The sequence below is a fragment of the Schistocerca piceifrons genome, chromosome 2, assembly GCF_021461385.2.
Source record: "Schistocerca piceifrons isolate TAMUIC-IGC-003096 chromosome 2, iqSchPice1.1, whole genome shotgun sequence".
In the NCBI taxonomy this organism is placed as follows: Eukaryota; Metazoa; Arthropoda; class Insecta; order Orthoptera; family Acrididae; genus Schistocerca; species Schistocerca piceifrons.
This window is the reverse complement of record NC_060139.1, coordinates 245,862,456-245,889,090: the sequence shown is the minus strand read 5'-3', so window position 1 is coordinate 245,889,090 and position 26,635 is coordinate 245,862,456. Positions and strand designations below refer to the sequence as shown.

Below are 26,635 nucleotides of genomic sequence, written 5' to 3'. Positions count from 1 at the left end.
AAAGAACATTGCGCGAATGGAGTGGTCTGCATTTTCTCCTCACCGGAATCCCATCATAATCTAACTCGTACAGCCACGACATTCCCGCTCGGCCTTTCCTTATACACTGAGACAGCATCGCTCCTGTCGGGCCGTAAATGGTATTTCAAAATACGACATCGGATGAGTGCGAATAGTGTTGCTAATGAAATTCGTCATAAATAATTCATCACAATTTGAGAAGAACAGTAAAGTTCCTCATAAATAATCCATTCACATTTTGAGAAGAAAAGTGATGTCCATGCCTACAACAGCATAGGGGAAAAATTTCCTTTGTTACCCATTATTAAAGCTGTAAGTGGCACAGACAGGAGTGCAATAAGCAGCAATAAATTTTTTCATCGTTTTCCCAGTAACATAAAATGTCTGACAATCACTGAAACAAGTTTAAAATTTAACTTAAAATAATTTTTCCTGTAAAACTGCTTCCGTTCCACTACCGAATTTCTACTTAAAAACTGGTAGCCAGTAAAAAAGTCTAGTTGCGTGAGTAGGACTAAAATAACTTATCCGTTAGTGGTAACACAAATCACGTATACATATGCTGCAAAACTTCTGACGGAGAATTATTAATCCAATTCCCTCAAATACCACCACTCATATGATTCTCCCTATTTATTATATTTTGAGCTATTGTAATTCAACTTAATAAAATAAACTTTTTCTCATTGAAACAAAACCTTATTAAAAGAGCCGAAAAAGGAACGACTGCAATAAAGAACTTAATCTGGAAATGATAACAAACTCAACCTCAACAGTTGATCGATCAACTAACATCTTTAATTTACCACTAAACTGAACTAGAGTCACTATTTTGGTTCTACATCATTTCGATAAAAGAATCGTTCAAATCATCTATGGAACCTACAAGTAACTAACAAACTAACTTTGTATTCATTTGTAACATAGTTTGTACAATAGGGAGCGTATGAAAGCCATAAAAATTCGCAAGAACTACAAAATGACTACACATTTGTCTTTATTTAGTTTACCAACGACCCTGGTAAGTATGAGACTGTTTTTTACAGGACAATTTCTTTACGATTCTCCTGTAAATTACAGATATTTACTCACGAATCGTTTTCTTTTAAGAACAAAAATGGCAAGTAAAGAGCAGAAGGTCGTTTGCACAAAGACGTCGTACATATACTCAAAATCGTCAAGTGTTTTCAATACACTTACAGACAAACCAGCGACTGTGCAACGCAGGAAACTTCAATGGCGTGCAGTACCTACAATTTCAATGTAGCCAATAACCTATAATTACTGTATCTGAACAGAAAAACACATAGACGTAATGATAAAATGTCAAAAGCGACAAAACTGTTGAAACCTCGTGGCAGATTAAAACTGTGTGGGGCCGGACCTCGAACCCGAGACCTTTGCCTTCTGCGAGCAAATGACCTACCGACATTTTCTAAATATTTATATAAATTTATTCATCAGCAGGTATCACAAAACTTTTATTTCACTGAGCTACCCAAGCACAACTTCCGACCGCTCCTGATAGCTTTAATTCGTCGGGGAGGGGGGGGGGGGGCGTCGTATTTAGATTGCTCAGTGGGTGGAGCACAGTTTTAATCCGCCAGGAAGTTTCAAGTCAGCGCACAGTCCTCTTCTAGAGGCTGAAAAGTCGTTCTGGGAGTAAAACTGTTTCCAAACACAGAGGAAACCCATTCCGCGAGTGCTACTACATCTGAGATACAAACGGCAAGAATCTTCAATACATTCGGTTTTGAAGCAAAAGTGATTACATTTATAAAAATTTTCGTGTATGAGAAAATGGAGTGAAGTGCACTAATACAAAATTTTTATATGTCAACTGAAGTACCTATCACAAAGAGAACAGACATTACATACATATGCTTCTCGTGCATGAAATATAACTGTGTTTATACTCCCTTGCTTTCGGAGGAAGGAGCTGCTGTTACAAACATATTCTAAGATATTTCTACATGAAGAAGTTGTCCTTATGTCACTGATCACGATCACTCATGTCTCTTGATAATTTCTAGTGCTTGGAACGCGAAAATATAGCAACTAATTCGTTAATTGAGTAGCAAAATAGGTAAAAACTAACATAAATCTTACGGCTGGCTTTCTCGTCGTAAAGGATGCTAGTGTAGTGCTAACAGTCAGACGTTAAAAGCTTTCAAAACAGTGGCTGTTACTACTGCATATGCTAGCCTGTGATTCCGCCGAGCATATCGGGAGAGATCTTGCGACGAGGACGTCGTCACTTGAATCTCTTGAAGATACGCAATCTACATCAGGAACTGGATCATACACTTCTGCATAATCTACTGCAGAGTGTTCCAAAACAATGCAGATCGTTTGCAGTTGACGGTGGAAGTCAAATTCCCGAAAGATCTATTGGTAGAGCAAACCAAAGACTGCGATTCATTAGCAGAACACTTAGAAGGTGCAACAGGTTTACTAAAGAGACTGCTTACACCACGCCTGTCCGCCCTATTCTGGAGTACTACTATGCGGTGTAGGATCCGCATCAGGTGGGACTGACGGATGACATCGAAAAAGTATAAAGGAGGGCGGCTTGTTTTGTATTATCGCGAAATATGGGAGATAGTGCCACAGACACGTGATATTGCCGTGCGGAGCTCTTCTCATCTTGTTGGTAAATCAGAGTACAGTTTTCTGTCTGTTTCACCATGGGAAATGCGTAATTCCCTCCTCGAAGTACTACAGGTCGTTTAATTTGACGGCAACAGGATCTTTCTAAGGTAGACGGCGTACAAACAGATCACGGCTAGAATGAAACCGTTACCCACTACCCGCGACAAGCGAGCTATTAACTCCTACACAAAAGTAACAACTAGTGATGACTTGTCTGGGTCAGTTCCTGTTCCATCTCTTCTCCGTTTATTTTTGTACGTTTTCTCGCTGCAGTCGCGAAATTGGCGTACTACTGTCTTTCACTTCAACCGTTTCGCCCACTGAGTACGTCACTCGTTCGGTTTATACTTATTCTTCAATGCACTCATGTTTATTCGCAGCTGGAACAAGCTAACTTGACAACTTGCAAAGTAATCATATGATGTTCATTTAATCTCTCAACTAGTAACTCCCGCATGCCCGATTTCTTAACTCCCGTGTACAAAACAGTTTGACCAGCCCCGTTCCAAGAACAGCTGGTTCTTCAAGCATCTCAGTCTTTATGGCATCATATCTCCTAAACTATGTGTCATACTATGACATAATTTTGCAGGTACATTCAGTGGTATATGTAAGTACTTCTGCAAAATGTTTTCCGAATAAAGTTAGTAGAAAAAAAAAACAATAAATTAAAGTGTTACGGCTGGTACTGAAGTTTTACTGCACGAACAGCGAAAATGTAGAAAGCTACAAGTTTTTTCCTTTCATTATTTTGATAAGGGTATCAGTGAGCTAAAGTTTCATAGAGGTTTGAAATCATTTGTAAAGTTTGATGGAAGTCGCTTAAGTGCTCTTACCCTCAAATACTGGATGAATATACTCGTAGTCTGCGTAATTTGTGCGACGTGAGTTGCATGTGGCGGGAGTTACACTGCCTCAAGATAGAATTGTAAAACTGCCGTGGGCTACGGTAGACTATCGGAAGTATGCGTACACTATGGTAGTTTTCCTAGTAGCCTTGGTCAGTTAAGATGGCACCCGCATTACTTATGTGTTAGGTGTGTTGCATACCTATCAGGCTTCTCCTCATTTCGATCGCTTTGTTTGCGTATGTGATCAGCGTCTTACAGCATTCCCATAGAAACTGGAAGCGATGAGCCATCTGGAAACTCAGTGAGGATATCCAAAGGACCGCGCAGCCTACGGAACATTTTTTTCTACATAGTTATCCTCCTGTGTGTCACTTGAAAGTAAACAGTGTTCACACCAAAATTGTAATTCTCAATGTTTAACTTTGATTTTATTCTAAAATTGTTAATTTGTAACGTGAAACAGAGGGACGTTGAAATAAAAATAAAAAAATAAATAAATAAACAGATTTATCACACAGCGGTAGAAAACGCAAATTTCTCAAGAAAAGGTGAATTTAAAAAAAAAAGACATATCAAACATCGCTTCAGTATTTGGCTAACTCATGTTTGTGTTATTCATAACCAACTTCAGCAGTTATCAACTTTAACAGGAAACTATTTTCTTTGATCATTGTGAAGAACTTCTATTGATTACAAACAGCAACAACAATTACATAGATTTTTTATGTTTCTGCATGTAACCTGTACTTGCGTCAAAAGTAATTGCTTGAGTTAAATGAAAACACAGAAGTTACATGATCATCTAATTTTTATTACTTATAAAATGCAATTTATATTTTGTAAGGGTATAATATACACAATGGTCTAAAGATGGACGGTTCTAATAATGTGCAAGACAAACAAACAAACAATAAAAAAACAAAGAGAAGTCGTCGGCTCCTAGTTTTTCTGTCATTCATTCATTTATGTTCCTTTCCCTACCAGTTCTACCAATACTACAGCAGCCCTACCACTTACTAGGTCATTTGTATACCGTACCAAAACAATCAAACCGGAGTTTTGGTGGAACGCAACTCTACTCTATACATATACACTGGTTCTAACTTTTACAGTTATACTGTGATACTTCTTCATACGTGTGGCCGTACAATAAAGATGTAAATAGAGAGTAGTAGTGCCATGTGTTGTGTTAATATCAGAATACATAGTTCTGCAAAGCAGAGTGGTATTAAGCCGGAATCAACAGTGCCAAACAAATGTCAAAAAAATAAACAACCAAAAAACATTCAAGCAAACGCGGTTTCCTTATGTAGGCGAAAAACCAGGATTGAAATATCATCACTGGTGTTTTATTTAAATAAAACGTAACGCATTTGATGACAACAACAGGCGTTTTCTTGTAGTTGCAAAGACTGTATCAAAGTACCCACAAAATCGCGATAAACCTATAACGTAAAATTATACTTCTTAATGAATAGATTGTGACAACATTTTAAATTTTCAGATTCGGTCAGTAATTATATGGAATACTGAAAATGAGGCAGGTGAAATGGAATACAAACATCTCAAAAATGAGATCGACAGGAAGCGCAAAATGGCAAAGCAGGAATGGCTAGAGAAAAAATGTAAGGATGTAGAAGCGTATGTCACTAGGGGTAAGACAGATACCGCCTACAGGAAAATTAGAGACCTTAGGAGAAAAGAGAACCACCTGTGCGAATATCAAGATCTCATATGTAAAACCATTCCTAAGCAAAGAATGGAAAGCAGAAAGGTGGAAGGAGTATACATAGCGTCTATACAAGGGTTTTGCACTTGAGGGAGCATTATGGAAATGGAAAAGGACATGGATGAAGATGAGATGGAATATATGATACTGCGTGAAGAATTTGATAAAGCACTGAAAGACCTAAGTCGAAACAAGACCCCAGGAGTAGACAACATTCCGCTAGAACTACTGATAGCCTTGGGGGAACGGGTCATGACAAAAAAAGATATATGAGAAGGCGAAATACCTTCAGACTTCAAGAAGAATATAATAATTCCAAACCCAAATAAAGCGTGTGTTGAAAGGTGTGAGAATTACAGAACTATCAGTTCAATAAGTCACGGCTGCAAAATACTAACGCGAATTCTTTACAGACGAATGGAAAAACTGATGGAAGCCAACCTCGGGGAAGACAGTTTGAATTCCACAGAAATGTTGGAACACGTGCGACAATACTGACCCTACGACTTGTCTTACACGAGAGGTTGAGGAAAGACGAACTTACAGCATTTGTAAGCTTAGAGAAAGCTTTTGAGAATGCTGACTGGAATACTCTCTTTCAGATTCTGAGGTGGTAGGGATAAAATACAGAGAGCGAAGGGCTGCCGGCCGCTGTGGCCGAGCGGTTGTAGGAGCTTCAGTCTGGAACCGCGCTGCTGCTACGGTCGCAGGTCCGAATCCTGCCTCGGGCATGGATGTGTGTGATGTCAAATGGTTCAAATGGCTCTGAGCACTATGGGACTTAATATCTGAGGTCATCAGTCACCTAGAACTTAGAACTACTTAAACCTAACTAACTTAAGGACACCACACACATCTATGCCCGAGGCAGGATTCGAACCTGCGAACGAAGCAGTCGCACGGTTCCGGACTGAAGCGCCTAGAACCACTCGGCCATATCGGCCGGCCTGTGTGATGTCCTTGGGTTTGTTACGTCCCATAGTTAGATGTTAAGTCCCATATGTGCTTAGACCCACTTGCAAATACAGCCGATGGTTTTGTTATCAATATTCATGTACTTTCTTTTTGATAGCTGACAGATAACGTGTCCATGTTAGTTGCTGATCAACGGTTTCTCCAAGTGTATGTTAGTGTATTACCTAACTGGATAGAAGGTCGTAGATGGTAAGGTAAAAGCCATGGAGACAGAAGGTGCTGGTGGTTCGTCCTTTGATTATTGCGTACGTTTTGGAGGGGTTGATGTTGAGGATCCATTGATTGTACCAGGAGATAAACGGATTGAGATGAATATACAAGGATTTTTGGATTTCTTGAGAGTAGCATAGAGGGTCAGAAAGGTGTTGTGATAAACGTACTGAAGGAGCTGGACTGGTTGAAATGGTTTGGGCGTACCGGGAGCTGAGAGGAGGTAAAGGAGAGGAGATAAAGAAGACGAGAGAGGACGGAGTCTTGTGGCACGCCTGCAGTGGAATGGAAATATCAGCTGCAATAGCGGCGGTTTTTCATCCTGTGTCATTTTTTTGTATATGTCCATACATGTGTTTCGAGGTCAGGTGTCATATTGATTCAGTTTCGCTTTAAATAACATAATCTTTGCCAAGCATCGTAAATTCGCATTGTACACCTCGACTCGTGTTATCTTAAACAGAATGTTTAAAAGAATATTTTATTCCAGTGTGTCTGCAAGCGCGCCTACCTTCAGGTAGAGACTGTCGGGCTGGTTGTTCTGCTTTCGCCATCTGTCGAGCATTCCGGGAACTCGCAGTTCCCGCTAACGCTGCTTCCTTTTTTGGCCACAGAGGTGCGCCACCTGGTGGCGCAACCCGACTTCCGCGAAGTGCGCCTGCGCTGGGAGACTGACGGCGGAGCTCCTGAGTCGCTCGGCTTCCTCGTGCACTACTGCGAGCTGCAGCCGTGGGGCGCGCACCGGTGTAAGGTCAAGGTGAGCTGCACACACCCAGTGTGTTGTTGTTGTTGTTGTTGTTGTTGTCTTCGCTGCCAAGCCCAGGCCGGCCGGTGTGGCCGTGCGGTTCTAGGCGCTTCAGTCTGGAACCGCTTGACCGCTACGGTCGCAGGTTCGAATCCTGCCTCGGGCATGGATGTGTGTGATGTCCTTAGTTAGGTTTAAGTAGTACTAAGTTCTAGGGGACTGATGCCCACAGATGTTAAGTCCCATAGTGCTCAGAACCATTTGAATGCCAAGCCCAGTTTGATAGAACTCTTCACAGTAGGCTATCCTGTACAAATCTGTTCATTTGTACATAAACACTGCATCCTACACCAACGTTAACCTTCTCGCCATAGTCAACTAATGGTCTTCATCTACATTTTTATCCTCGCACACTTCCCTCTGAACCGTGATTTATTTTCAAAGAATATACTTAAGAATTTATTTTATTTACTAACGATTCATCAAGAACATTAACACATTTAATCACACTATGTAAGCATGGAAGTAGTTGCCATAAGCAAAATCCTTTTTAACAAATGGGAATTTTATTCACTTTAATAGTGCCTAAAAGCACTTTTTTTTAAGAAACAGATTTAAAATTATAATCAGAAAGCGCCCTCTAAATATCAAAGCTACAATTTATTCAGAGGCAGAAAGAAACAAGCTTTAACTGTATGAGCTTTCGGGTAGCGAACCTTGCCGCTCCCTTTTGACACGACCGTAGTTACGACCGCTCACAACAGCCTCTGAAAGACTACACTGGTGCAAATCTGCAACACACCGGATTACTTTAAACTAAAGGTTTTAACAATTTTCACAAGCACACAAACTATACACCCCTGTAGGACGGATGAAAATGGTACAAAACACTAACAATTAAAATATTAACCTTGCCACCGAAGGTGCAACTTGATTTAACTTCTAAGAAAAGTCTTACAGTGAAAGGGTGCAACTTTATATACTAAAATGATCATTTACATAAAAGCCCATGGAATGCAATCTTATATAAAATTCTACAAGGTTGGCCAAACAATAATTAAGATACTCTACAGTACACAGATAGTGTCTCTCAAGATCATAGGCAATAATAACAAAGTCTCCAAAGATCAAAACATATTCAGGCATTAGGGCGTTACACTGCAAGCAATAACTTCGTTAACACACCAAATCCAACAAACATGACAGAGGCAGCTACTAACGTACGGTAGATTGATAGGGAGATTACCGAACAACCCGCACTGCAGGTTGCTCTAATCCGCCCCTACTCCACAAGAGAAAAACGGACCACCCAAATTATAAATAAACACCTTCCCGCGGGTGGGGAAACGGAGAAGAAAGGTGGGACGACCCCAAAGCGAAACGGCTGGTGACCTCACCAAGAAAAGTAGAATTTAACAAGAGTAAATCAAACAATATATCACCAATCACTTCTAATAAACTGCGATTTCTCGAGAAGACCTGGCGCAGCACCCCCAAATCGCTCTCCCGAACCGTCCGCTGCCAGGCGCTTCAACGGACGCAGGAAGGCACGCCGATCTCCCGTCTCACGGCGTCGCCGCTCGCACCGGCCAGACCGATGTCGTGGGTCGACTGCTGTTTGTCTCGTGTCGACCGCGAAGCCACTACCCCTTTGTATACAGCGCTTCCCACTGGACTCACGTGGCGACCTCACATGCGCCGACGCTCAATGCGGACAAGTCATATTGTGTCTCAGTGCGCGACCGACCAACCCATCGATCCAACCGCCAATGACCATTGCCTGAGCAAACTCGAGCAGGCTGGCGGCCTAACGCGCAGACTCAGATGCAGGATGTAAGCCCCGACCGGGCGACCAATCGCTGAGTTCTCTTACTGGCGGAGTGGAATGACTCATTTTGCCGGCTTTAAAGGTTGACGCGAACGAAAAACGTACAAGCACTCCGGACGACAGACAGACACTAAACTGCCTCACAAATGCGAACGAGAAACTGACCCAGACTGACTACTGGCGAGCTCATAGCGCCCCTTAAATGCACGTGAACAGGCAACCTTTCCCCTTTCCCACCGGTGGGAGACACCAAAGCTGCGAATGCCACAGCGGCGCCACCGCCAGAAACGGAGGGCGGCTGCTTCACACTACGCGCTGCGGCGCGCTCTTCGAAACAGCAATTTTTACCACGGCTCACCCTCTTTTACCAGATTCACTGTACCTTGATGCCTCGCGTTGTTTACTACCTGTCCAGACCTCTTTTCAGTCAAATCGGTCCATAAAGCTCTTGTCTCCCCAATTCAATTCAGAACTTTTTTGTTAGTTACTCATCGACCCACCTAATCTTCAGGATTCTTCAGTAAACCCACATCCCAAAAGCTTCTATTTCCTTCCTGTATGCACTGTTTATCGTCCACGTTTCACTTCCTTATCAGGTTACAGCCCAAAGAAAAACATGTAGAAAAAAATTCCAGGCGCTTAAATTTATACACTATCCAATCACATTACTGTGACCACCTGCCAGAAGCCCCGATAACCACATTTTGGAGCGCCGACCGCTGCGAGGCGTGCAGGAAGAGAGTAAACGAGGTTCTGGAAGGGGCCGACAGGGATGTGGAGCCATGCTGACTCCATTGCAGTGGCCAGCTGCGTTAGGTTTTTCGGTTGAGGAGCGACAGGGCGAACAGTGCGATCGAGATGGCTCTACAGATTCTCGACTGGATTTAAATCTGGGCAGTACGGTGGACAAGGGAGTAAGGTATTCTCATCCTGGTGCTATCTGAACCACGCACGTACACTGCGAGCTGTGTAACACATTACATTGTCCTGCTGGCAGTAACAACGCGCTGAGGAAAGAAAAAAAAGGCATGTAGAGATGGGTATGGTGCCAAAGGATAGATGCATTGTAAAATTTTTGAAAACATTATCAGCGATCTTTAACATTAAAATTTGAAGATTAAAAACAGTCTTGATCGCAACGTTTTATTTTTATTGGAGTAACCGGTTTCGATTCTATTTAAGAACCATCTTCAGACTCTGGAAAACCATATTACCAGATAGAGGGATCGTTATAATAGTAAATATACATATAACAAAATGTAGAACTAATAAATAAATATGCCCACAACGGTGGGTGGACTCCGTGGTGCAAGTTGCGCCGTCCCTCGACGCTGGAATAACTGCTAATCGGAGAAGGAGAGAACTGTTACGAAATAGGCTTGGTCACGCCCACCGTCCTGAGTGTGACATCATTGCTAGCCAATCAGAAAGACGTCTATGATTAGGTAAGCACAAGAAGTAGATTAAAAAGTCCATTATAGTTAAATTACACCGTAACATCATTATAAACGATTATTCTTCATAAAATTTAAACTATAAAGTTTACTTGGTTTAAGATCAGCTGCGAAGATGCACCAAAGGTTGTTAAATCGACAGGGAGACGCTACTAGCAAAGATACATCGAGGATTGGCGTGGAAACGGCGTCCTATTCCGATGTGGCAGTCAACAGTGCTGTAAGAGATAGCTATAGATGAAGACCAACGTCCTCTGTCGATATAACATGTTGGAAATAACTTTATGTGATGGTTGTTTTAACAGTCATTACAATGAGTGCGTGGGGAGGCAGTCTTCACATTAGTGCATAGTGAAAGACGTAGATATTATACAGTAGCATAAAGTTACTATATCCAGGTTCTATTCTATCTATTCCAGCGTCGAGGTCGGCGCAACTTGCACCACGGAGTCCACCCACCGTTCTGGGTATATTTATTTATTAGTTTTACATTTTGTTATTACTAACACGAATTCTTTACAGACGAATGGAAAAACTGGTAGAGGCCGACCTCGGGGAAGATCAGTTTGGATTCCGTAGAAATATGGGGAACACGTAAGGGCAATACTGACCTTACGACTTATCTTGGAAGAAAGATTAAGGAAAGGCAAACCTACGTTTCTAGCATTTGTAGACTTAGAGAAAGCTTTTGACAATGTTGACTGGAATACTCTTTTTCAAATTCTGAAGGTGGCAGGAGTAAAATACAGGGAGCGAAAGGCTATTTACAATTTGTACAGAAACCAGATGGCAGTTATAAGAGTCGAGGGACATGAAAGGGAAGCAGTGGTTGGGAAGGGAGTGAGACAGGGTTGTAGCCTCTCCCCGATGTTATTCAATCTGTATATTGAGCAAGCAGTAAAGGAAACAAAAGAAAAGTTCGGAGTAGGTATTAAAATCCATGGTGAAGAAATAAAAACTTTGAGGTTCGCCGATGACATTGTAATTCTGTCAGAGACAGCAAAGAACTTGGAAGATCAGTTGAACGGAAAGGACAGTGTCTTGAAAGGAGGGTATAAGATGAACATCAACAAAAGCAAAACGAGGATAATGGAATGTAGTCGAATTAAGTCGGGTGATGCTGAGGGAATTAGATTAGGAAATGAGACACTTAAAGTAGTAAAGGAGTTTTGCTATTTGGGGAGCAAAATAACTGATGATGGTCGAAGTAGAGAGGATATAGAATGTAGACTGGCAATGGCAAGGAAAGCGTTTCTGAAGAAGAAAAATTTGTTAACATCGAGTTTAGATTTAAATGTCAGGAAGTCGTTTCTGAAAGTATTTGTATGGAGTGTAGCCATGTATGGAAGTGAAACATGGACGATAAATAATTTGGACAAGAAGAGAATAGAAGCTTTCGAAAAGTGGTGCTACAGAAGAATGCTGAAGATTAGATGGGTAGATCACATAACTAATGAGGAGGTATTGAACAGAATTGGGGAGAAGAGGAGTTTGTGGCACAACTTGACAAGAAGAAGGGACCGGTTGGTAGGACATGTTCTGAGGCATCACGGGATCACAAATTTAGCATTGGAGGGCAGCGTGGAGGGTAAAAATCGTAGAGGGAGACCAAGAGATGAATACACTAAGCAGATTCAGAAGGATGTAGGTTGCAGTAAGTACTGGGAGATGAAGAAGCTAGCACAGGATAGAGTAGCATTGAGAGCTGCATCAAACCAGTCTCAGGACTGAAGACCACAACAACAAAACAACATTTTGTTATATATATTTACCATTATAATGATCCCTCTATCCGGTAATATGTTTTTTCCAGAGTCTAAAGATGGTTCTTAAATAGAATCGGAACCGGTCACTAGAATAAAAATAAAAAGTTGCGATCAAGACTGGTTTTAATCTTCAAATAAATTCATTGTACCTTCCGGAATGACGAGATCGCTCAGGGAATGCCATGAAAAAATTTTCCCAAATTTTAAAGATCTATCATCTGGCCTCGACCCATCCAAAAGCTGTTACAGGGTGTTTGCTTCCATACGTTTCAAGCATGACAGGCCAACGGCCTTGTATCCAATGCAGGATAAATGTGATCCTCTGAAAAGGCCACCCGTCGCCACTCAGTCGACGTCCATTTCCTTTGCTGGCGTGCCAATTCCAGCCTTCGTCGCCGATGACCAGCAGTCAGCATCGGTGGATAAACCAGGCGCCTGCGGCGGATTGCCACAATCAGCAACTTTCGCTGAACGGTCGTTGAGGAAACACTGTCCCTCACATATGTAAACGATCTACCGTCTGATACACAACAAGCAGAATTACTTCTTTTTACAGATGACACTAGTATTGTAATCAGTTCAAGCATACACACAGAAACAGAAGAGTGTTGTCAAAAGTATCATTGAAAGGTTTCCTGCGGATGGTCTCACTTTTCATTTGAAAAAGACGCAACAGATACAGTTCTGCACGTCAGGGGTACTACACCAATGGTAAGTTTAACACATGGTGAGGAAATAATAAGTAAGATGGAAACTGGTTAGCCGAGCGCTCTAACGCATGGCTTTCCGGAGTGGGATGGAGCGCCTGGTCCCCGGCATGAATCCACCCGGTGGAGTTGTGTCGAGGTTCGGTGAGCCGGCCAGTCTGTGGATGGGTTTTAGGCGGTTTTACATCTGCCTCGGCGAATGCGGGCTGGTTCCCCCTATTCCGCCTCAGCTAAACTACGTCGGCGATTGCTCCACAAACAACTTCTCCACGTACGCGTACACCACCATTACTCTAGCACGCTAACATAGGGGTTACACTCGTCTGGTGTGAGACGTTTCCTGGCAGGTCCGCTGGGGCCCGAACCACACAATAGCCCTGGGTTCGGTGTGGGACGGCGGAGGGGTGAAGTGGGCTGCGGTTGTCGTCGTTTCTAGGTCCCCAGTTAACATGCAATACAATACAAGGTCGAAACTTCTAAATGCCTAGGTGCCCCTGTCACGATACTGCAACTAAACTTTTTGATCACTTATCTAGTGATATAACATTTCTGACAAACAGCCAAGTAAAATTTGAAAACAAACTGAGGAAGTTTCTACTTGGCACATATTCTATTGCGCAGAAGAATTTTTATTATTGTAATGTGTAGAAGACGGTGGGTAGGAATTACTAACATCTGTATATTTTTTTTAAATAAAGCCCTTATAAATGTCAGCATGTAGGCATATTTACAAATTAATTTGTGGCGTGACTGTAAAATTACTCGGTCCACGTCATTACGATTTATCGTTCAGAATGACCCATGGGACATGAAAGTAACTAACCAGCTGCTTGGCTCATCTGGGCATTCAGTCGCTCAACACTTGCAAGTCTATTCGCCCATTCACATCTCCGCAGCCGTCTTTCACCCTCTGTCATCCATAGTCTGTGGCGCACCACAGTCCTTCAGCGCCATTTTTCGATAGCGCCATTTTGCCATGCACAGTATACTGTAACCACAGCGGCACGTAAAAAGTTTACAAATTTAGCCATTTCGGAATGCTTCCACCCATGGCTCGAAAGCCGTCAAATGAATCCATCCGTTTTCGCAGTACGACAACGACTGCACTGTTTTCCGCATGCCCCCCCCCCCCCCCTCCGCCACCCGCCCAACCGACACGCCTTGTATACCCTCAACGTCTAACAGCTAGTGCTGCCACTTGTGACATGTTATTCCACTTCGAGGCTGAACATAGGCGGTGGCCACATTAATGTGACTGGACTCTATATTTGACTTGCGATATATCACGGCTTCACAAGGGTAGACTAAAATATCTGCGCCCAGACAACTTGTCTGGCCTACTGGTAATGCATTATATACACAAACCTTTTTCCTGAATCAGTATACTTATTAGTTAAATCACTATCAAAATCCCTACAGTAGTTCCTGTCTACACGCCAGCATACTAGCCCACCTTGTCTTCGTGCTCTTTAGGCAAAATGTACTTTGGCGGAATAGAATCATTTTGCAGTGGATCGCAAGTGCCGGTTCTTTATATTTTCTCGATAGTGTTTCACGAAGAAGTCGTCTTCCACCAGGGATTTTTGTTTCAGCTCAGGAAGCATCTCCGTAATACTTGCGTGCTCATCCTACCGGTACCTCTCTGAACTGCTTCGATGTGTTTCTTTAATCTATCTCGCAGGGATCCCACACACTGGAACAATACTCGAAAACTTCTCTCACTAGTGTTGTGTACGCGGTCTTCTTTCTAGATGAGCTACATTTCCCCAATGAGCTACAGTCTCCCAAGAAACCACAGTTGACCATTCGGTGACCTAACATGCTTGTGCTATAGCCTACTGATTTGCATAGCTACGCCTGGATATTAAATTGACGTAACTGTGTGTAGAAGTAATAAGGTAATCCAACATTAAGGGAGTGTTTTTCCTCCTCAACAACATTAACTTAAATTTTTCTACATTTAGAGCAAGCTGCCATTCATCACCCCAACTAGAAACTCTGTTTACGTCATCTTGTATCGTCCTACAGTCACTCAACGATGACACCTTCCCATACAGCACAGCAACCTCAGCAAACAGCTGTAAAGTGCTTCTCACCCTGCCCGTCAAGTTATTTATGTATATAGAGTGTAAGAGCGGTCCTTTCACACTTCCCTGGGGCACTCCTGAGGATACCCTTGTCTCTGATGAACACCCACCACTGAGGACAACGTACTGGCCTCCATTACTTAAAAAGTCTTCGAGCCACTTACATATCTGGGAGCCCAATTCGTATGCCTGGACCTTGGTTAGCAGCATACAGTGGGCCGCAGTGTCGAAAGCATTCCGGAAATTTAAGAATATGGACTCTGCCTTTTGCACTTCATCCATGATATGCAGGACATCTTGTGAGGAAAGGGCATCTGTAGAGGTTGGACCAAATTATGGAATCACCATGAGGAATGCATGGCAACAGCCTTGTCGCAGTGAATACACCGGTTCCTGTCAGATCACCGAAGTTAAGTGCTGTCAGGAGTGGCCGGTAGTTGGATGGTGACCATCCAGGCCGCCATGCACTGTTGCCATTTTTCGGGGTGCACTCAGCCTCGTGATGCCAATTGAGGAGCTACTCGACCGAATAGTAGCGGCTCCGGTCGAAGAAAACCGTCATAACGAACCGGAGAGTGGTATGCTGACCACATGCCCCTCCTATCCGCATCCTCATCTGAGGATGACACGGCAGTCGAATGGTCCCGATGGGCCACTTGTGGCCTGAAGAGGGAATGTTATAGTGAAGAATGCATGCTTGAACATAAATGCAGATACTAGCCAAGCCAGCACGTAGTGCTGTTATATTTGACCACGAATGGCACCTGTGCAAAATGGTGGATGCTGCCGTAACCATGGGAGCCGAAGTGTTTCGTGTTTCAAGAGACAACGTACCGGAGATTTGCACCACATACACGGAAAATGGAAGACATCAACCTTACGTCACAACTCGGACGAAAGAGTGTGTTGAGTGATAGTGACAGACGGTCGTTAAAGAGAATTGTGACGAAAAACAAAGAAGACGGCAGCTGCAAAAGTCACTGCGGAACTGAATGTCGCACTCACAATCCCTGTCAGTACCAAAACAATACGATGGGAACTTCATTAGCAAGGAACTGCGGGACAAGTTGGAATTCCAAAGTCACCCATTAGTCATGCAAATGCCCTTAACAGGAAAACGTGGTGCCAAGACAAAAAACTTGGACTATGGGGCAATGGAAGAATGTCACTTGATCGGATGAGTCTTTCTGGACACTGTGACTTCTGACCGAATTCACTCCCTAGACTGAAACATGGTGGCGTTTCGGTGATGACTTGGCCAATCATACTGTGGTATTTCATTGGCCCCTTGGCTACTCTGCAAGGATTATGTGACCATTTTGGCTGGTCAGGTCCATTCCTCCCAGGATACTATGTTTGTTCTCCAACGGGGATGTTGTGTTACAAGGCGACGGGGTCCCTGTTCACACACCTCGCATCGTCCGGGACTGGTTTTGCGAGGATGGAGATGAATTGTTGCATCTCCTGTGGTCACCAGTCACCAGATCTCAATATTACTGAGTCTTTGTGGTCTATTTTGGAGAGAAGGATATGTGATAACTATCCACCTTCATCATCGTTACCCGAACCTGTCACTATTTTGCCGGAAAAAAGGTGTCAGATTTCCTTGGAAAAGAGCGCGCTTGTACACTACTGGCCGTTAAAATTGCTACACCACGAAGATGACGTGCTACAGACGCGAAATTTAACCGACAGGAAGAAGATGCTGTGATATGCAAATGATTAGTTTTGTGGCGGTGTTCGTAGCGACAAGCAATTCGCTGTAGAAACGGCTTACGAAGTCACCGCCACACTTTTAATAGCGGGCCGACCGGTCCGCTGGAACAGTGAACAGAAAGATGAAAACCCAAACACTCTGATTAAATAAAGTCGGTACTTATCTTTATTAACGAAGATACAGTAACACAGTAGTGAACTCCGTGTCTACAGAAATCTGTCTAGTTCGAGTCGGAGCGGCTAGGTCAGCGTCGGCTGACGACAAACAACAACTCTGCTGCGATGAACACACAACTGACTAGCAAGTACACAATTCGGTGGCGAGCCGGCCGGAGTGGCCGTGCGGTTATAGGCGCTACAGTCTGGAACCGCGTGACCGCTACGGTCGCAGGTTCGAATCCTGCCTCGGGCATGGATGTGTGTGATGTCCTTCGGTTAGTTAGGTTTAAGTAGTTCTAAGTTCTAGGGGACTGATGACCACAGCAGTTAAGTCCCATAGTGCTCAGAGCCAATTCGGTGGCGAGTATACAACTGAGCGGCGAATACAGAACTGTCCTAGCGCTCGCGACTCCAGCGCTTAAGAACCCAGAAGCCAGCGGTGGCGCGCGCAGACTTGCGGCGATTTCCTGTCCCGCTGGCGCTGCTTATGCGGACGGCGTCCGGACTTTGATGCTGCCAACCTTTTGGCAGCGGGCTCGGGTGGCATTACTGGCTAGGATATAACAATTAGCTTTTCAGAGCATTCACACAAGGTTCGCGCCGGTGGCGACACCTACAACGTGCTGACATGAGGAAAGTTTTGCAACCGATTTCTCACACACAAACAGCAGTTGACCGGCGTTGCTGGACAAACGTTGTTGTGATGCCTCCTATAAGGGGGAGAAACGTTGATAAAGGTCGGATTGTAGCCTATTGCGATTGCGGTGTATCGTACCGCGACACTGCTGCTCGCGTTGGTCGAGATCCAATGACTGTTAGCATAATATGGAATCGGTGGGTTCAGGAGGGTAATATGGAATGCCGTGCTGGATCCCAACGGCCTCATATCACTAGCAGTAGAGATGACTGGCATCTTATCCGCATGGCTGTAACGGATCGTGCAGCCACGTCTCGATCCCTGTGTCAACAGATGGGGACGTTTGCAAGACAACAACCATCTGCACGAATAGTTCGACAACGTTTGCAGCAGCATGGACTATCAGCTCAGAGGCCATGGCTGCGGTTATCCTTGACGCTGCATCACAGACAGGAGCGCCTGCGATGGTGTACTCAACGACGAACCTGGGTGCACGAATGGCAAAAATTTTTTCGGATGAATCCAGGTTCTGTTTACAGCATCATGTTGGTCGCATCCGTGTTTGGCGACATCGCGGTGAACGCACATTGGAAGCGTGTATTCATCATCGCCATACTGGCGTATCATCCGGCGTGATGGTATGGGGTGCCATTGGATACACGTCTCAGTCACCTCTTGTTCGGATTGACGGCACTTTTAACAGTGGACGTTACATTTCAGATGTATTACGACCCGTGGCTCTACCCTTCATTCGATCCCTGCGAAACCCTACATTTCAGCAGGATAATGCACGACCGCATGTTGCAGGTCCTTTACGGGCCTTTCTGGATACAGAAAATGCTCGACTGCTGCCCTGGTCAGCACATTCTCCAGATCTCTCACCAATTGAAAACGTCTGGTCAATGTTGGCCGAGAACTGGCTCGTCACAAGACTCCAGTCAGTCTTGATGAACTGTGGTATCGTGTTGAAGCTGCATGGGCAGCTGTACCTGTACACGCTTTCCAAGCTCTATTTGACTCAATGCCCAGGCGTATCAAGGCCGTTATTAGGGCCAGAGGTGGTTGTTCTGGGTACTGATTTCTCAGGATCTATGCACTCAAAAAACCGTGAAAATGCAATCACGTCAGTTCTAGTATAATATATTTGTCCCATGAATACCCGTTTATCATCTACATTTCTTCTTGGCGTAGCAATTCTAACGGCCAGTAGTGTATTTACCCATTCCGAGACGACAGGAAGCTGTTTTGAATGCCTACGCGTTTCCTATACAGTGTTACGTAGGGTAATGTGTTATGCTTTTGGTCTTTCCATATTTTTGCCCAATCCTTGTATTAGCGAGAACCGTATAAAAATCCCTGAGATCAGCCTTCACATACAGGCAGAAAAACGCGACGGGGGACTTTAATTTATTAAAAAGTATAGATGTTCATATATTTATCTTTTTTGGGAAGCTTTTCGTGCTACTGCCTGTATACATTTTATATCTGTTATCAGAGATTTTTCTGTCCCAATAGCAAAAATTGTGTACGGTACTTCTTTTAGCATCTCTTCCCGTCTTGTATTAAATTAGTTCGCGATATTCTTTCGTTGTTGTGTTGGGAAATATGTCTGAAAAACATCTTTGCAGTATTAGCCATGTCGGTTATTTAGTCTGTTGTCAGCTGTCAAGAAAGTTACATTTGTTACTGTAGCATCAGTGATCATTTTTATAACTTTTTATAAAAATGCTAAAAAAGTGCATCAAGTCTTACAAATGTTAAATATTGCTTTTGTTATGAGTACAACGATGTTTCGCCCGTGGTATGTGAGGTCTGAAGAAGGCCGTGAAGACGCCCTGGACGCTCCAGCATATCGCCAAAGAAATCGTGCAAAAAGTGACATAAATGATTTATAACCATTGCCGATACACAATCAGAGAATCGCTAATGATGGTGGTGTATCAACTGGTTCATGTTATCAAAGTTTTTGGGATGTTTTGGGTATGAAACACATGACAGAAAAATGTGTCCCAAAATTATTGTTTCGAACAAAAACCGCGGCGAATACAAGTTGCTCAAGAGTCGCTGGATGAAGTCAGCAACGATGCGGAATTACTGAAACGTGTCATAACAGGTGAAGAAACATGGGCGTACTAATATGAAGCACAAATTAAGACTCACTCGTTGTAGAGAGAGCATTCTGGATCACCAAGACCCGAAAAACCTCCAGTGCGGCGAAATGAGAAGTTTACGTTCATTGTGTTCTACGATCTTAACGACGTATTGCACCATGAGTTCTTGCCACAAGTTCTAACGTTCAGGAATGATAAATATTTACAAGTTCAACGCCATTTATGTGAAACAAGCCGATGAAAACGTTCGGGTTCATGGCGAAACAATTCATGGCTTGTGCACCACAATAATGCACTTTTTCATACTTTGTTGCTTCTTCGTGAACTGTTGTTCAGGAACAATACGGTAATGCTGCCCCAATCTCCATGTTCGCCAGGCGTATCCGTGTCCCCCCCCCCCCCTCCAAAAAAACTGAAAGGTACTTGCTAACCAAAACAGGAAACTGTCAGAAGTCAGCTTCTGAATGGTCGCCGTTACATGAAAAAGCTGTAATCTTGACAAAAGTGACTACTTCATTTTCCAGTCTTGTGGTAAATCAAGGTGGTACTTTCATTTATGCACTCTCTTTAATTTTTTAACTGATTTACTCACCTATATCTGAATCTGACAATGGATCTTGAAAAATTCATCGGAATACTTTACTTCCTTCAGTTCCTTCAACCAAATAATCAGAATATCATAGCTAATTACAGTAATAAACATTTTACCTTGTTCCTTCACAAATTCATTAAGGATGGATATGGGAGTGTCCTCCCCCCCATGAACCATGGACCTTGCCGTTGGTGGGGAGGCTTGCGTGTCTCAACGATACAGATAGCCGTACCGTAGGTGCAACCACAACGGACGGGTATCTGTTGAGAGGCCAGACAAACGTGTGGTTCCTGAAGAGGGGCAGCAGTCTTTTCAGTAGTTGCAGGGGCAACAGTCTGGATGACTGACCGATCTGGCCTTGTAACACTAACCAAAATGGCCTTGCTGTTCTGGTACTGCGAACGGCTGAAAGCAAGGGAAAATTACAGCCGTAAATTTTCCCGAGGGCATGCAGCTTTACTGTATGATTAAATGGTGATGGCATCCTCTTGGGTAAAATATTCCGGAGGTAAAATAGTCCCCCATTCGGATCTCCGGGCGGGGACTACTCAAGAGGACGTCATTATCAGGAGAAAGAAAACTGGCGTTCTACGGATCGGAGCGTGGAATGTCAGATCCCTTAATCGAGCAGGTAGGTTAGAAAATTTAAAAAGCGAAATGGATAGGTTAAAGTTAGATATGGTGGGAATTAGTGAAGTTCGGTGGCAGGAGGAACAAGACTTTTGGTCAGGTGAATACAGGGTTATAAATACAAAATCAAATAGGGGTAATGCAGGAGTAGGTTTAATAATGAATAAAAAAATAGGAGTACGGGTAAGCTACTACAAACAGCATAGTGAACGCATTATTGTGGCCAAGATAGACACGAAGCCCACGCCTACTACAGTAGTACAAGTTTATATGCCAACTAGCTCCGCAGATGACGAAGAAATTGATGAAATGTATGATGAGATAAAAGAAATTATTCAGGTAGTAAAGGGGGACGAAAATTTAATAGTCATGGGTGACTGGAATTCGGGAGTAGGAAAAGGGAGAGAAGGAAACATAGTAGGTGAATATGGATTGGGGCTAAGAAATGAAAGAGGAAGCCGCCTGGTAGAATTTTGGGCAGAACATAACTAAATCATAGCTAACACTTGATTCAAGAACCGTGAAAGAAGGTTGTATACATGGAAGAACCCTGGAGATACTAGAAGGTATCAGATAGATTATATAATGGTAAGACAGAGATTTAGGAACCAGGTTCTAAATTGTAAGACATTTCCAGGGACAGATGTGGACTCTGACCACAATCTATTGGTTATGAGCTGTAGATTAAAACTGAAGAAACTGCAAAAAGGTGGGAATTTAAAGAGATGGGACCTGGATAAACAGACTAATCCAGAGGTTGTAGAGAGTTTGAGGGAGAGCATAAAGGAACAATTGACAGGAATGGGGAAAAGAAATACAGTAGAAGAAGAATGGGTAGCTCTGAGGGTTGCAATAGTAAAGGCAGCAGAGGATCAAATAGATAAAAAGACGAGGGCAAGTAGAAACCCTTGGGTAACAGAAGAAATATTGAATTTAATTGATGAAAGGAGAAAATATAAAAATGCAGTAAATGAAGCAGCCAAAAAGGAATACAAACGTCTCAAAAATGAGATCGACAGGAAGCGCAAAACGGCTAAGCAGGCATGGCTAGAGGACAAATGTAAGGACGTAGAGGCTTATCTCACGAGGGGTAGGATAGATACTGCCTACAGGAAAATTAAAGAGACCTTTGGAGAAAACAGAACCACTTGCATGAATATCAAGAGCTCTGATGGAAATCCAGTTCTAAGCAAAGAAGCGAAAGCAGAAAGGTGGAAGGAGTATATAGAGGGTCTATACAATGGCGATGTACTTGAGGACAATATTATGGAAATGGAAGAGGATGTAGATGAAGATGAAATGGGAGATATGATACTGCGTGAAGAGTTTGACAGAGCACTGAAAGACCTGAGCCGAAACAAGGCCCCCGGAGTAGACAATGTTCCATTAGAGCTACTGACAGCCTTGGGAGAGCCAGTCCTAACAAAACTCTACCATCTGGTGAGCAAGATATATGAGACAGGCGAAATACCCTCAGACTTCAAGAAGAATACAATAATTCCAATCCCAAAGAAAGCAGGTGTTGACAGATGTGAAAATTACCGAACTATCAGTTTAATAAGTCACAGCTGCAAAATACTAACGCGAATTCTTTACAGACGAATGGAAAAACTGATAGAAGCCGACCTCGGGGAAGGTCAGTTTGGATTCCGTAGAAATGTTGGAAGAAGTGAGGCAATACTGACCCTACGACTTATCTTAGAAGAAAGATTCAGGAAAGGCAAACCTACGTTTCTAGCATTTGTAGACTTAGAGAAAGCTTTTGACAATGTTGATTGGAATACTCTCTTTCAAATTCTGAAGGTGGCAGGGGTAAAATACAGGAAGCTAAAGGCTATTTACAATTTGTACAGAAAACAGATGGCAGTTATAAGAGTCGAGGGACATGAAAGGGAAGCAGAGGTTGGGAAGGGAGTGAGACAGGGTTGTAGCCTATCCCCGATGTTATTCAATCTGTATATTGAGCAACCAATAAAGGAAACAAAGGAAAAGTTCGGAGTAGGTATTAAAATCCGTGGAGAAGAAATAAAAACTTTGAGGTTCGCCGATGACATTGTAATTCTGGCAGAGACAGCAAAGGACTTGGAAGAGCAGTTGAACGGAATGGACAGTGTCTTGAAAGGAGGGTATAAGATGATCATCAACAAAAGCAAAACGAGGATAATGGAATGTAGTCGAATTAAGTCGGGTATGCTGAGGGAATTAGATTAGGAAATGAGGCACTTAAAGTAGTAAAGGAGTTTTGCTATTTGGGGAGCAAAATAACTGATGGTGGTCGAAGTAGAGAGGATATAAAATGTAGACTGGCAATGGCAAGGAAAGCGTTTCTGAAGAAGAAAAATTTGTTAACATCGAGTATAGATTTAAATGTCAGGAAGTCGTTTCTGAAAGTATTTGTATGGAGTGTAGCCATGTATGGAAGTGAAACAAGGACAATAAATAGTTTAGACAAGAAGAGAATAGAAGCTTTCGAAATGTGGTGCTACAGAAGAATGCTGAAGATTAGATGGGTAGATCACATAGCTAATAGGAGGTATTGAATAGAATTTGGGAGAAGAGGAGCCTGTGGCACAACTTGACTAGAAGAAGGGATCGGTTGGTAGGACATGTTCTGAGACATCGAGGGATCACCAATTTAGTATTGGAGGGCAGCATGGAGGGTAAAAATCGTAGAGGGAGACCTAGAGATGAATACACTAAGCAGATTCAGGAGGATGTAGGCTGCAGTAGGTACTGGGAGATGAAGAAGCTTGCACAGGATAGAGTAGCATGGAGAGCTGCATCAAACCAGTTTCAGGACTGAAGACCACAACAACAACAACAACAACAACAACATGGGAGTGTAGGACACAAATCGTAATCCCATAAGCATTCCGCCTAAATGATTTGTTAATCAAACAAGTTATGCATGGACAAAGTGTAGACAGTAAACGTGCACTTATAAAAATGAACACTATTCATACAAGAGTTAAATTAAATTTACCAGTGCACCAAACTGAGTAGCGACAGAGGGTTGCCAGGATAACGAAATGACACATGAATAGAAATAGAAGTTACTTAGGCATTGTTTTTCACCACCGATACTGATATGAAGCCCACTGCTTAATCAGCAGAGAGAATCTCAACTCAACCGTGAGCATGTCGCAAACCAAGAAAAATCCATTAAAATCTGTACAGTGAACGAAAATAAAAATAATTCGCATACATAGGTACTCACTGTCGTTCATAAATTTAAGTCTGTCCAACTAACAACAGAGAACTGAATTTCAACGCACAACACGTGTTAGAGCATGCCACTATACATGCAAAGAAACCCCATCTCTTCCTCGATAAAATTCAGCTATAATGCAATACTGTGCACAAATATAACCACGGAAGCTGAAGTTATGTTTACTGGAAAACTATGAAAGAAAGAATTCAATTTTCCCAAGCCCACAAATTGCAAAAATCTGTTAATTACACCATTCCAGATCAATGAAAAATGTGCTACCATGTAAACATGTATCTGCTGTTCGAATCGAGGTCAATCCAATGATTAATAAGGAAATGCAATACACTGTACTCTGAGCAACACGTGATTGAACAAACCATGATCCAGAGAAAGGAAACTGAAAGAAAAACCACTTAAAATTGTGAATCTTCAGTACTTTAGTATCCAGAGAATGAAAACTGAAAGAAAAATCACTTAAAATTTTGAATCTTCAGTACTTTAGTGGACATCCCTCAAGAATCCAAGGCGCAAGCTTTTACTGAAAAGTTAAGTAATGAACAGACTTAAATCCTACCATCGCCCGCCTTTCGTGCTAGCTTAACAAAAGTATCTACTTTCTAGTCCTCGAACTTACGCAAAATATGGAATTCAGCCCTGTTCTTCTCGCTGTTACGTTCCGCGAATTCACTTTACACATTTCACCTTAGTAACTGTATGGGAGAATGAAGTTTCTCTGTACTACAGAACATCAGACGCGGTGGGCAATTCACGCACACACAAAATACTCCGTGCCAAAAGCACAAGAAATAGTAAATCCATCTCTAATACACCTCCTACCATAATTAATGTAGCTTTCCCAAAAGTCCAAAAAGGCCGAAGTAGAGATGGTTAAATGCTACACACTAATTACATTCCAGTAATTCGAAAAAGACTGGAGTAAAGACAGAGGACACCTGCTCTGACCTACTCCCAGCGGCCGAGTCAGGTACCTGGCAAACAGTGTGCCTTCCGCTTTTCAGTGGCCAGGGGGTAGCCAAATGGTTCAAATGGCTCTGAGCACTATGGGACGTATTTTCTGAGGTCATCAGTCCCCTAGAACTTAGAACTAGTTAAACCTAACTAACCTAAGGACATCACACACATGTGTGTGTGTGTGTGTGTGTGTGTGTGTGTGTGTGTGTGTGTGTGTAAGTATAATCTAACTTCTGCACCATTTCAGTGCAGTAATGTGTTCATTGTAAATAAGTATTACAGTAGTTGTATTACATGTTTCTTACCTTATAAATAAATAAAAAACTTTTTTATTTTAAATTCAGTGCAATAGTATTTGTAAAATGACTCTTAGTGTTCATTAAAAAATGACGATCATTCCACTTGGGACCTGTGGAATGGTACATTAGCTTATTTGTTTTAGTTTAAATATTTGTCATGTATTGTTGTTTTTCTGACATGTTCCACATCCTGGAGGACCTCCTCACTACGGATCAATTGGAATGAAAGTAAATCTAATCTAATCTAATCATGCCCTAGGCAGGATTCGAACCTGCGACCGTAGCGGTCGCGCGGTTCCAGACTGTAGCGCCTAGAACCGCTCGGCCACCCCGGAGGGATTTTGGGGGGGGGGGGGGGATAGAGAAGCCAAAGATGACCAGTGTACCGCCTGCAGCTTAACGGTATACCTGCTCGGGTACCTAACCTGCTGCAATTCTAAAACTCTCTGTCTTTCGACTGAAACTACCACTATTAGTACAACTGCCCTAGCGCACAAGTGCCAAAGCGTTCAGCTGGTGTTTAGCTGAAATCGGCAATCGTTGACGCGATGTCCCTAATTCGCTACTTTGAGACGACATATTGAATTCATCGTTCTTCGTTGTTTCCGTATTATAACGTGTGAATTATGACAGTATGCCATTTCAAGGCAACGGCGCATTGGAAATTTATCAAAGGCACGTCACTCTACGTACGATTCGTTATAATTAAATGTCAGTTAACGACACATCGACTGTAAAAGTCCTCAGGAGATTCTAGGATGAACGAGAATAATGCTAAAAATAGTATGTGATTGATGTCATCATGTGGTTAGAAAATGAAATGAAATGATCGTGTGGCATTGCTGTCCGGGAGGCCCCTACCGGGCGAGTTCGGCGGCCGGTTTGCAAGTCTTATTTCAGGTGACACCACATTGGGCGACTTCCGTGTCGATGATGATAATGAAAGAATGATGAGGAGAATACGACACCCCGTCGTCGAGCGGAGAAAATCTGAAACCCGACCGAGAAACGAACCCGGGCCCGCTGCATGCCAGGCAAACGCGTTGCCACCCAGCTAAGCAGGCGGACATGTGATTAGAGACGTGCTGTTGCAGTGCAGAATAAGTTTTGCGTTTTGGTAGATGCTAATATTTTTCGTCATCTTCTCGTAAGTAACAGATTCTGGTACTTTCTTGTTCATGCAACAGAAAAGCATTTCCTGCAGTAATTGGCGTTCCTTTGATTTCGTGACTTCAGTTTGATTAAAAAACGAAAGATGAAAAGAGCAGCAATCGTATTTACAG

The 26,635-nt window shown here is 42.9% G+C and overlaps 1 protein-coding gene across 1 annotated transcript in view; it reads left to right on the top strand.

Annotated features, from left to right (window-relative positions):
• LOC124776468 overlaps window positions 1-26,635 on the top strand; it is a 266,406-nt gene that overhangs the window by 172,383 nt on the left and 67,388 nt on the right. Inside the window, exon 2 of the mRNA XM_047251481.1 lies at window positions 7,053-7,195. Within this exon, the coding sequence (XP_047107437.1) occupies window positions 7,053-7,195 (143 nt within the window). The remainder of the gene's footprint in view (window positions 1-7,052; window positions 7,196-26,635) is intronic.